At 40.5% G+C, this 12,929-nt stretch overlaps 1 protein-coding gene across 2 annotated transcripts in view; it reads right to left on the minus strand.

Annotated features, from left to right (window-relative positions):
- Positions 1-3,956: 3,956 nt before the first annotated feature.
- CFAP97 (cilia and flagella associated protein 97) overlaps positions 3,957-12,929 on the minus strand; it is a 133,939-nt gene continuing 124,966 nt past the window's right edge. For both annotated transcript variants that reach the window (XM_066316880.1, XM_066316879.1), the window contains 2 exons: positions 4,739-4,889; positions 3,957-4,101 (listed from right to left, as the gene is read on the minus strand). In XM_066316880.1, the coding sequence (XP_066172977.1) occupies positions 3,974-4,101; positions 4,739-4,889 (279 nt within the window). In that variant the 3' untranslated portion in view covers positions 3,957-3,973. The remainder of the gene's footprint in view (positions 4,102-4,738; positions 4,890-12,929) is intronic.

A 12,929-nucleotide genomic window follows, 5' to 3' on the forward strand; every position in this document is an offset into this window, starting at 1 on the left:
CTTTTCCCTGTTGTTTTCAGTACACTGAACACATTACAGGCATGCCCTCCAAGGTGATGTGCTAATCAGGACACTGTTAGTGCCTGTCTCCTGAATATTTTCCAACAGAGCTTTAGGTAGGTGAAGTGACTGAGGTTATTGATAATTCTACAACTGCAAAACCAAGTGGATTCAGTGTAAGGGTACTGCAGCCAGAGATCTCAGAGATAAGCTTCCACCTAATCCTAGCTGCTTGTATAATTTGTTCATATCACCCTTAACTTTGAAGCATCTCCTCACTGAACAGTGAAGTCATTACTACTTATTTTACTTGAAAAAATATTCTAGAATTGAATGCTCCAGAGTTATTAAAATATCTACACATAGAACCATTATGAACACACTGCACTAATAATTACTGGTGAGAGCAGAACGTGCTCCATACACTTTAAATTAGACTTTAGATGCTGCAGGGTTGTGAACGCGTGGAAGCAGAGGCTGATTAGGCAAGGGAGGGACAGTGAGGTGTGGCCAGTGCAGTTGCTCAGTTAGAATACAAAGAGATAAGCATTTGCTGTGTCTCCACCCAGAGAATCAGCACAGTTTGCACTGGAGGAGACCTTCGAGTCCCTCTGGATGGACAGGGACACTGTCCCCTGGACTCAGTTCTGGCCTGGGACACTTCATGGTGTGCACACTTCTCTGGGCAGCCTGGGAAAAGGGGTAAGACTGGGCAAGTCATAATCAAATAAACTCTTATCTCGCCTTCATCTTTTACTACTTCACATGTAGAGCTTCCAGTTATCCTTTTCCTGTATTGGAAACATTTGTCAGAGGCAGGTCAGGTCTGGCTCACTGGCCTTGGGCAGGAGAGGCTCTGGTTGGCAGCAGATTCAGAGCAGCAGCTCTGTTCTCCCTGAAGGCAGGGAGCAGCCACTAACCAGTGTCTGGGAGGAACATCTCTCCACTTGACAGAAAGATGCATTTGGGAAATACTAGTCAAAAATGTGTATGTTTTAAAATTAACCAGATACAAGTGGTTTATTTTTTTTGGTTTTGGTGGGTTTTTTTGTGTTGGTGGGATTTTTGAGGTTTTTTTGGTGGTGTTTTTTTTTGTTTGTTTGGTTTTTTTTTTTTGTTTTTTTGGTTTTTTTTTTTGTTGTTGTTGTTTTTTTGGTTGGTTTTTTTGGTTTTGAGGTGGTTTTTTTGTTTTGTTTTTTTTTTGTCCCAGGACAAAACCCGGCCTGATTGTTTCATCTCCCTTTTTCATGATTGCTGTCTTAAATACTTGCTTTCCTAGATACCTGCTGTGTTTTCTTTCCTATAGTAAATAACCAGGGTTGCAATCTATCAAACCATAAGTTTATGAAGAAGATACTTCTACTAGTTTTCAAAGTGTATTATTAATTTTCCTTAAAACCTCTGCCACTTTCTGCTCCTTCTCTCCTTTTTCTCCTTCCTCTGCACTTCCCTAATGGTTCCTTCTGAGAAACTTGCTGACAAAATCCAGCCCCTCCACCCTCATTTAGCTCACTGATCAGGCTGCAGTGCCATTTGGATGTGCTGGAGAAGGTCTAAGTTGGCCACAAAGACACTGCTAGAGGCAGAGGCACAAAGCTCAGATGGGGGAAATGCATATCTGAATAAGATCATTGAGGGGAAGCAAAGAAACTTAAAATGAGCATAAATTAGAGAAGTTACAGTCCAGAGAAGGTGGCAAAATAGAGACTAAGGACTGTTAAAAAGGAAGTAAGGAGTGTCAATGCAGAAGGCCACTGGGCTAAGAGAAAGCACGTGAAATAAAGCATAATTTCACAGCGGGAGGCTGCAGGCAGAGCGCTCAGGAGGGAACCTGTGGCTGCAGTTCAGCACTGTCAGTGAGTTACCCATCCCAATAACAGCCCCGAGGCTGTGGCACTCACAGGACACCTGCTGAAAGTGTGGCCACACTGCAGCCAGCAGCTCGGAGAGGGGGCAGAGCAGAGGATTGTGCAGATGGTTTGAAGTTGCCACTTGAACTCCCATTGTCACAGTCAGCTGATGGTAGCTACTTTTGTACCTTTGCAAGAGCTGGGCACAAGCAAACTAAAGCCAGTGACAAACCCATTATTCCCTTATATCTAACACTTAAACAATGAAAAACCTGCATTTTTTCTGTTTTTCTATGCACCAAGATACTCAACCTTCTTTGCACCTAAATACGATTTTAAAAAAATCTGTAAGAACCACTGCAATGACAGTTCATGTTAAATATTTTATTTCTTATGATTTACAAATGACATACAAAATTGACACTCTTCCATACCAAAGTTAAATAAGATGAAGCATTTAAAAGTAATCCATTGTGTGTGATTTTCTTCACAGAAAAAAATTATGAATATTCAGAAGTATTTAAACCCTTACTCTGATAGCCGCATTCAAGGACAAAAATCTTTAAATAGAGAATAATTTTAATTAGCACAATAATAGAAATAAATACAGCAGCACTATACAAAGAAATCATTAACAGTTCCTAACCATGAATAATAACTGCAATACAAACCTGTATTTGCCACAATGCTGCTTAAAGTTAAAAGTCCCAAGTATTGTCAAACAGCTAAATGTGACTGGGAGTCACCAAGTGAAGAAGCTCTGCCAAACTACCACAAAGACAGGGTCAAAAGTGTGTTACAGTGCAGAACAGCTGAAAGCCTAAGCCCTCATGCAAGTGCTAGCAAAGAGGAATACACTTTTCATGTCAAAGACCAGCATCCCCAACGGAGGTTTTTATCTGTCACACAGGGATTTCCTCTGGGAAAAGGCTGGGGAAGCAAACCAAGTGTCAGCAACATCCACACACAGTGGCCTCACAATCTGTGCTCTTGAGAAGTTCAACAAAACACCCTCACTGCAAGTTTGCCTTTCTGGACAGAAATAAACCACACCACTTACTAGTGTGGTTACCAATACCACGACATTTTACTCCTCTTGTTGCTATTGGAGCTTGTCTGACATTACTACAAATATTAGATATGAATGTGACATTTAAAAACAGGTCAAGAAAAGTTACAAGACTTTTGTTTTCCACTTGCTTTTTTTTTTCCCCTAAAGCCTGGTTAGCAGTCACCCAAAATCAATGTTCAAGATGTTTCCTGCAGCTCAGGTTTACATGTGCCCACTGAGAAGAGCACACATCTGCAAAGCAGGGCCATGAACAATTTCCCTTGGTAATAGTATTCTCTAGTTTGAGAATAACCAGTTCTTACTCCTGTTCACACTCAATTTTACACTAAATCTGAGACTGCTGTTTACTTCAGCCTCTGTTGTTGTTCAGATACTATCAGATGCTCCTTTCCTACACAAAGATCCCAGCACGTGTTCCAAACTGGAGTACAACTGCCAAAATCCTTCTGATCTGGAAGAGGGGCAGCTTTGCACACAGAACACACTCCAGGTGCTGAACGTTTAACAGCACCTTCTGCACCTCAGCATTACAGCTCACCGTGGAGCAATGCACAGTCTGCTGTTCACCTCTTCACACTGCTGCTGAGCATTCTTTCAGTCACAAGAACGTGACCTACAAAATTCAGAAGGCTCTTAGATAAAGGAAGGATGTAAAGCAAGGACAATCTGGGAATTGAGCATCTGCTTGGATGTTTAATGAATTATTTTGAAGTATTGTTAATATTTCTAAAAATTTATTTACATTTTCCACCTACAGTGCAGCAATTCTGTCCTTCCATGTTATGGATACAAATTCCACTTATGCTCTGAGACTAAAATAATAGTTAAATTTCTATTTAACTTCTCCATTTAAATACCTCCTTCTCTTTCATAAGTTCTTCCTGTCATGGAAAACACTGACAAAAGTGTTTTATACCATTTAAGACCATTTGATAATCAATTACTCTAAATGCAATTCATTTTAATCGCTGAACAACGCAGAAAATATTTTTTGCACATAGAATTTACAAAAAGCACTAAAAAATAGAAGTTTGAGTATCAAGGGGCACAGTTATAACCAAGCAGCATGAACGTTGGTGGATTTAGGTCTCTGTAGTGCCCCACTGGCTGAATCAGACACGGGCTTCTCATTCCTCTGGCTCAGGGGGCTTTGGACAGTGGATGCTCTGGAGGTTATTCCTGTTAACACACAAAAGGACAATGTTTATGCTCAGAACTTCATGCTGTGTTAGTACTGGAACACTCATTACCCTGGCTCTCAAAATAAACCAAATCAAACCGCAGGAAATGGAACACAACCCCAAAAGAATTGATTCTGAGTTGTTTGTAAATGATCAGAAAAAAAAAGAATCAAGCCTTTGGTTCTTTAACTTGACACATATGGTTCTATAGACACGCATTGTCTTCTTCCAAATCTTACACAGACAGTTTCTGACAAAAACAAGGCTACTATCAGTAGATCTGAATCTTCTGAATGAGAATTTGAACATTCATTGACATTATTTTTGGTTGGGTCCTTTCAGTAAAGGGTACTGGCTAAGTGAGAAACACTTTACCACAGGGATTTGTTTTCTTCTTGGAAAAGATGATTAACAGGATCATTTATTAGCAAATTAGGATGGCACCAAAACAGTGCATACAGTAATCCCTTTTGGTGACTAGAAAAATCATTCTGATGACTTCCATTTGATAAAGGACCAATCTAAACACGACAAAGAACATACCTGCTATTTTTAACAGTAAGTGCTTCACAACTGTGAATTCTAAAAAGATAAATGCAAAGAAATGCAGTAATCTGGAAGCCCCAAGTACTTACTTGGAGGACTGAGCTGGCTGAAGGGAGACTTGGCCCTTCTCAGAGCAGGGGCAGAGCTGACGTAGCCCATGTGGCGGTGGTAGTCCCTCAGCTGCTCAGAACGCCTCAGGCCAGCCGTGGGCTTCACCGCCTCCAGCTTCTTCAGGAAAGCCTGAACATTGGAAAAAATGGCACTGTTAAGATAGGGTGAAGAATTTCTGTGGTCACAAAGCTGGGGAATAGAACCTCAGCTTCACTGCGACCAGGATGTGCTTTCATTGCTCCAACCAAATCAAATATAACTCTGCCTGGGTAATCAGGGGAGAAGGAGAAGGTTGGGATGATTTGTGCTTGGAAATAAAGTTATCCTTTACTAGGTCGGGTGAAACTGTACCGAATCATCATGAGATAGATGATATAACTGTAACAATTGTTGGTAACTGAGCGTGATTATTATCTCAAACTAGAATTGTGAGAATCACAAGGGAAGATATTCACCAAAACTCATGTTGGGTGTATACAACAGAACAGTGGAGGTTAATGTTTAACCCAGAGTTGTGTAACAAAGGGGTTTAATATTGGGGCCTTCTTGGACCCTCATCAGAGTTGGATTTGTGTTTGTAGGTTTGTACCCTGGCTCCCAGAGCTCTCAATAAAGCACCTCATAATCATCCATGATTATGTGTTTTCCTCGCTAACAGCATCGAGAAAGACCAAGAATGAACAAGATGCTGCAAGACAGTCACAATCTGATTTTTATTTCGAGCTGCAAAACGCCTCAAAATTTTTAGTAGCACAGCACAGGAGCTCCCCCACTGGTGAGCAGCAAAAGCTGCTATTCAGTCCTTTTCCCAAATTGTAACTATCCCTTGCACATCATCACTTCTCCATTTGAGCACACCTTGAGCAGCTCATGTCCTTTACGGTGATTTGAAACAATATGTCTATTTGGTGATTCTCACCAAAGGCAGTGAAGAAATGGGTTCTGCTATTCTAATCCTTAGCCCTCCCTTCTAAATCTAAATCATAAAGAATGAGAAGTTTGGTGGGTTTTTTAAATCTCTGCTTTGCAAACAGACCATTTTATATTGCCCTATAGGAAGCCCAGAGAGTATTACTGACCCCAATTCTGTGAAACTTTCCAAAGGACAGCACAAATACCTGGGAGACTTCATTTTATCCACAATCTAATTGTAAGAGATTCTATTTGAAATTATTGGTACAGAAATCATTTCCTCTTCGTTGAAATTAGCCCTGAAATCATGTGGCAAGTGATATATTGGAATAGCTACTTACATAGTATTTTAAAGATACAATTTCCTATTCTGTGCAATTATTTCTACTTGAAATAGAATTTATTGCTTTTAAGACATTTCAATAATCTAAAAAAAGGGACCTGATAGGAGGAAGAATTGGGAAATACCCAGCTACATGCAACTTCCAATTAACAACTTGACATTTTTAACATATTGCACCTTTAGTGGCTGCCTCACATAGATCTATTTATTTCCTCTTCTAATTGATTTCAATCCATTTGATGGCTTGCAAACATCAATCAATCAATCAATCAATCAATCACACCACCTTTGCTGCTCGGGGCTCTGACACACATCCCATCAAAAACAGAATGCCAACTCTGCTTACAGAAAGTCTCCAAAGTACTAAAGACAACTCTTTTTATAAGATGCAATGTCTAGGTAAATGCTTGTATGGTCAAGAAACTGTCTCACCATTAAACTGCACGCCTAAATCGTGTACTGATTTATTTTTTAAATGAGAATAAAAAAAAGTACAAGAAGAAATGTATCTTTTAAAAAAAGTACCAAAAAGTACCAAAAAGTACCAAAAAAGTACCAAAAAAAGTACCAAAAAAAGTACCAAAAAAAGTACCAAAAAAAGTACCAAAAAAAGTACCAAAAAAAGTACCAAAAAAAGTACAAGAAGAAATGTATCTTTTAAAAAAAAGTACAAAAAAAGTACCAAAAAAAGTCCCCCAAAAAAAGGTCCCCCCAAAAAAAAGGTCCCCCCAAAAAAAAGGTCCCCCCAAAAAAAAGGTCCCCCCAAAAAAAAGGTCCCCCCCAAAAAAAGGTCCCCCCCAAAAAAAGGTCCCCCCCAAAAAAAGGTCCCCCCCAAAAAAGGTCCCCCCCAAAAAAAGGTCCCCCCAAAAAAAAGGTCCCAAAAATGTTTCCAATGACTTAGGGAATAGTGTAGCGTTCACAGGATGTCAGTTGTCATTGTCTAACTGTAACAGGAATCTGCAGACTCTTGGTCCTTTCTGGCCCTGGAAACCTGCACAGAGTGCACAGGAGAGAAAGGACAAGTCACTTTGGCTCAGATGGAACATGTCACAAGTGCCTGCACCCAGTGCCAGCCACTTCATGGTCCAGCAGGAATACCTAAGTAAGCAAAAGTCAAAGGAAGGACTTCAGCTGGAAATAGCTCCTCACTGAAGTGGTACAGAACATGAAATGGTAGACTTGTCTCTAAATGTTAGAGCCAACCTTTTACTCACAACTTCCTCCACTTCTCATACAGCTTCTCGTGTACAGGCCTGCAGAGATCACTTATTCTGCCTCCAGAATTACAAATGGAAACTCTCAGCACACTCACTTCCATCACAAATAGATCAGGTCAACTGCAGAAGTGACTTTCCTGTGAGACATTTCAAGTCTGCACTCAAGTGTAACAGCCTCATAGAATTTGCACTCCTGAACACTGCAGTAATTTCAGGCTGAAATGATTCTGGACATACTGGCTTTTTATACAGACTTCATATATATATATATATATATATATATATATATCCACTTCATTCTACTTTAAATAAAATTGTCTGCTTTTGCTTTTCTGCCTGTATTTTGAAAAGTATCAAGGCACCACTAATGAAGGAAGGAAAGAAAAAACAAGAGCTACCAAAAAATCAGATAGAGATCCTGTGGTGCAGCACTGTCTAAAGGAAAGCTTTTCTAGAGAATGAGAACAGGATCCTGTGGTTCCCTTGCCTTCTGTGGGTGGCACCAAGGCCATGGCCATTTCCAGCTGTGAATTTTGCTGTTTGGAGAAGAGCCTACAGCTCCACTACCAGCCCTGCAGCCCTGAGCTGAGCAACCACCTGCTACAACAGCACCAGGACTTTGAGCAGATGTTTTCAGTCACACAAACAGATCTACTAATTCTTTATGTTCTGATAAATAAACTGAACAAAACTGAACAAACACTTCCCTTGTTCGTCTGAAGTACTAAATCTCTGGTACCTTAACCCAGCATCACTAAATAAACTGGAATTTTCATCTTTGATCTCAACGATCAAAGAATCAGATGACAGAACATAACTCAGGTGCTTAGAACCAAATATATGTTCCCAATCAAATTTTAAGGAATAATAATAAAAAAGGAACAGACACCAATGGCAGGAATGTTATTAGTTGTTCTGCATCACATTGTAGGTGCTCAGAGGTCTCAACCCAAGCTCAGAACATACACAGATATTGGATCATTGATGACCTCTCATCTTGGCAAAAGACTTCCCTGGGTCATATTTCCCCCATCTTCTTTTACTTTAATACTTAATTTACATTAATGTTGAATATTCAAAAAAGAAAAATCACAGGATGTGTTCCTGCATGATTACCTTCTAGGAACAGGATAATCCTTTATAAATCTAGGCATCTGGACATAGATCAGTATCTATAAAGATACTGAAATACACATTGCCAATGGCAGAAATGCCAACAATTTGAGAACAAAGAAACCAAACACAATCAAAAAAAACCGCTATACAGTGGGCCTAAAAAAATCTGCTGATATAATTTTGGATACATCAGGGGAGCACTGAAGGTAATTCTAAAGCTCTCTGTTAAAAAAAAGAGAAAAAAAAAAAACCCAAGCATAATTAGGACAGACTCTTCTTCTCCAGTTATGTTGAAAAAAAGAAAAAAAAAACCACTGAAAATGTAGCACTCTTAAAGTGAGTTCAGAGAGAAGGTTAAAAATGTTACTTTTCCTTGATTTACTTTGCTTTTTAAAAGTATGAGGGCTTCAGTTTCACCTCCTGTGAATCCTGATCAGCTGACTAGTGTGCCTTGACAGCTGTTCAAACTTATTTATATTACACCTCCTCTAATGTCACTGATGGTGGTGGTCACACTGTCCCCGTGCAGAGTCTAGGGGGAACAGATAACTGCATTCAAGGACACTTGCTGTTCTTATCAATGTAAGTATTGGTCTGCTTCTTTAATTTCCAGGTGCATTAACTAGCCCTAACCCCACAAACTAAGTCAGAAAACTCTTAGAGGAGTTCATTTCCTCAATGGGCAGGAAAGTCTTTAACTGAAAAGTATCAGGTTTATGTCTGCCTGGCAACACCACAAGGAAAGTAGGCTAAGGGTACAGAAAAGAAAATCCCACAAATTAAGCAGTTTGCAAAGTGTTCAGAACTTTCCTTGAACATGCCAATTAGTCAGTCTTTATTATAATTACCATAGCAGTGCTATAATTACCAAGTCTGGGTCAGGAACCTGAAGACCACAAAAATGTGACCACAAAGAGCCTATAGCCTAAATAGTATTACCACAGAATTACACTGTACTGTATTTGTAGTGCACTCTAGAATACTTTAGCCATGCACATCTGTGTGCCAATCCCACATCCTGACAGCTTCTTGTTAGGACAGGGCCACAGAAACCTTTTGGCATTGAATGTTTCAGTCTCAGGAGCTACCAACATTTTGTCTTTTGGCTTGGCACAGACCACCTTTGAACTCAGGAAGTGAAAGCATCATATAAAATTCTGTGTCCTTGAGTTTCTGAGGAGGCAGCAACACAACAGGAGTGTTTCTGAGCTGTGAAGACCACACACAAGACCACGGTGTCTTTGACAACTACATTCTGTACAGCTTTCTCCTCCAGACTGGGACCAGGGAGACTGAGCAAACCTGATATTCTTCCCACAACCACCTAAAGTGTGCAGCATCCAAGACCTAGTGATGCTCTCTGACTCTGGGGACATCCTTGGGGACAGGACAAGGGGCAGGCAGAGGAAAAGCAGTATGGAATATGTCTGGGGAGGAAAGTACAACGCGCTCAGGGGCAACCCTGATGACCCAGTGGCCCTCCTCCTCCTCCTTTCCCTGCCAAGGAGTTCTCTCCCTGGCTGCAGCATGCCACAGCTGGCAGGGCAGGCAGAGTGCAGCACAGGGCCAAGGGAATATTCCTCACACAGGGGTCAGCCAGGCAGGGCATGGCCAAAGGTACCATCCCTCCCTTGCCCTTTACTCCCCACCCAACACATCTGCATTAAATGGTGCACAACAGCACATCTGCACCATTGCACTAAAGGGAGACAAATGAGTACACATTGCTTATGGCAGCACAACAAAGGCATTGCTAAAGGACAGCCAGGATTTCCAGCAGGACAAGACCAGCCCTGACTGCAAGAGAAGGCAAAGTCTCCCTGAAGAATCCTTGTGCTGGTAGAGGCCACTGGCTGCAGCAAGTGGTGACCAGAAGCAAAGCACAGAGCACTCAAGAAATAAGGCAAGTGAAAAGATAAAGCTCTTGCAGAGAAACACAGTAAGTGATTTAAAAAATAAAATAAAATAAAATAAAATAGTGTGGAAGGGTCAGGACACTGGAATTGGGATCAGAGCTGGATCTATTAGAGCTCAGGGTACACTTTGTGGGAATAAGAGGTGAGGGAATGAAGAACATGAAGTCTGATGTGCAGTGAGCCATAACAGCATGAGGTATAGGAAGAATGTGCAAGAATGCATGGAAAGACTAAACAGCCACAAAAAAGGAACACCCTTATCCCTCCTGAGCTGGGGTTTGAGAACTGCCCCCACCAGAGCTGCTAAGATCTTCCAGTGATGTTCCAATGTGAACTGAAAAGGTCACTGTTCCCTAGGAACTTGACTGAACAAAGCACTGAGCTCACTGAGCTCATAACACCTAAATCCTAGTCAGAATTAATGAAAATGATGAAAAAAACCCACTAGAAAACAACACAGAGATATGAAGTTCTTCTGAGTTCTGATGAAGCGACTGAAGAATGGTGTGATGACAGCAGATCAGCATTTCAAGGACCCCAAACACTCACCTGCATATGCCAGGTATTAAACAATAAACCATCAGAGGTGTCAGTGGCACACAGTCTGTGAACTTCTGGGTCTTATTTACCCTGGTGAAAGTGATTAGTGTACCAACACAGATAGACACACATAAATCCAGACATGGGAACAAAGGAACACATCAGTAACACTCAGGTTCCTTTCCACTGAAGAAGAGAGATTGAAATTATTTTCCACACAAGAGTAGAAGGGTTTCTGATTCAACAGCATCCTCTATTGGCAAGAGACACTCTGCTCTTGCTAGCTCTGAAAAGCATCTGAGAGTGGGTTCCATTTATGAAAGCACAGCCAAAAGCAGCAAGTACAAAATTCTGCCATTAACTTTATCAGTCATCTGTTTTGCTAATTGTGCTTTTTCCATAAATTGCTAATCACTGCTTTAGAACTACTGTTCACCAGAGCAGTGCACCTTTTTATTCCATCACTGCTCTTTTTAACACAGCCTGTGGGATGACATGTTTTTTTCTGTACCTCTTGGCAGCCTTTCACAAAACTAAGGAGCATGAAACCAGTCAGATTTCTCTCTAATTTGCTAAAATTTTACTTATTTTCCTGCATCATCTCTGATACTAAATGCCTGCAGAAGAAATCAAACTTTCTGATAACAGTAAGTGAAGACATTACCCCAAGAACTTTCTGGTGGAACAAATGAACATTTTCCATAGACAAGTTGTTAACCTCAGGAGAGGAAATTATAAAAGCTATGCCAACACCAGCAAAACAAAATCTCTGCATGAAAACTCTTTAACTCCCCTGCAGAGACTACTGCTGTAGATTTCTGTTCTTGAATTATTTACACAACTCTGCATCCTTCTCCATCAAACATTTCACACAGGTGTATCAAACACCATCTCCTGTATGCAGGACCCTCAGGCCTTGGATAAAAAGATTCCCACGAAGTAAAAGAAGAAAAATTGATAAGAAAGTTCCACAGAATTCCATGCCTTTAAATTTATGAAGGTGAGGAAAGCTGCTGACCAAAAGAAAACAGGTTCATAAAGCACTTTTATCAATATAAAGAAAAAAAATCAGTGAGCAGGGTAGGGTTGCTCTGTCATTTACAGTCTCAGAGAAAAGTATGTCACACCTGCAATCTCAAAAGGTAGCACTACAAAAATCAGTATGTTAAAACTGTGATGCTCCAGGTGTACATACACTTCAAACTGAATAAAAACATACAAAATTGCTAAAAAATGATAGCAAAGTTCAACAAAATCGAAGATGAAACACTGATCCAAACAGAAGAACAGAAGATCTCATCCTGAGTTTGGGGAAAAGAACAAACCAAATGCTTTTATAGTCTAAACCAGCACGATGTCCTGAGGTTAATTCTCATATCACACAGGTCCTCCCACATTGCTGACAAGAACTAAACTCTAAATGATCAGGAAAAGAACAATCCTATTTCCTGGACTCCATGCAGCCACCACCCATCTCTAATGTGTTCTAAAGCAGCACTACATGAAATGACTCTGTGTGTTTAGCTCTGCTCCATTTTGAACCAAAAATTGCCAAGGCAAGACAGTGTTGAACAAACACTGCAATACACCATAAGAGAAAGGGGTTGTGGCTTGGGATAAACAGAAGTGGATTTAAAACAGCCTATATATTCATTTTCTGCAGTACAGCATGTAACTGTCACACCCTCAGGCGCTGTGGCACAGCACTCCCTCCCCAGCCCCTGAGAATATATTCTTATTAAGGTTCATGGGGTACAGCAAAACCTGCTTCCAACATCTGAAATAACCACCACCAACACCCTCCTGCCTAAACACACCAAAGCCCAAAAATATTTCTGCCCCAGCTAATGAAAAATATCAAATCCATAACAAAAACTTGTGCTGAATTCTTTCAGATTTTAAAGTACAATGTGAACTGCAGTCTAGTGGAGCTGGGGAGAAAGCTTCCTAATTTGTAAAGTTTTAACAGTCCAGATGTCTGAAAGCTGGAAGAATGAAAGTCTAACAGATTTTCCCAAATGAGGCAATCAGATTTTCTCCATGTTGAATCTGTATGGAAAAGGAAATTGCAGCCTATACTTACATGGAAGGTAAAAAGTGATAAATTACTTCCAGTATATGTTTT

The sequence above is a fragment of the Sylvia atricapilla genome, chromosome 4, assembly GCF_009819655.1.
Source record: "Sylvia atricapilla isolate bSylAtr1 chromosome 4, bSylAtr1.pri, whole genome shotgun sequence".
Lineage (NCBI taxonomy): Eukaryota > Metazoa > Chordata > Aves > Passeriformes > Sylviidae > Sylvia > Sylvia atricapilla.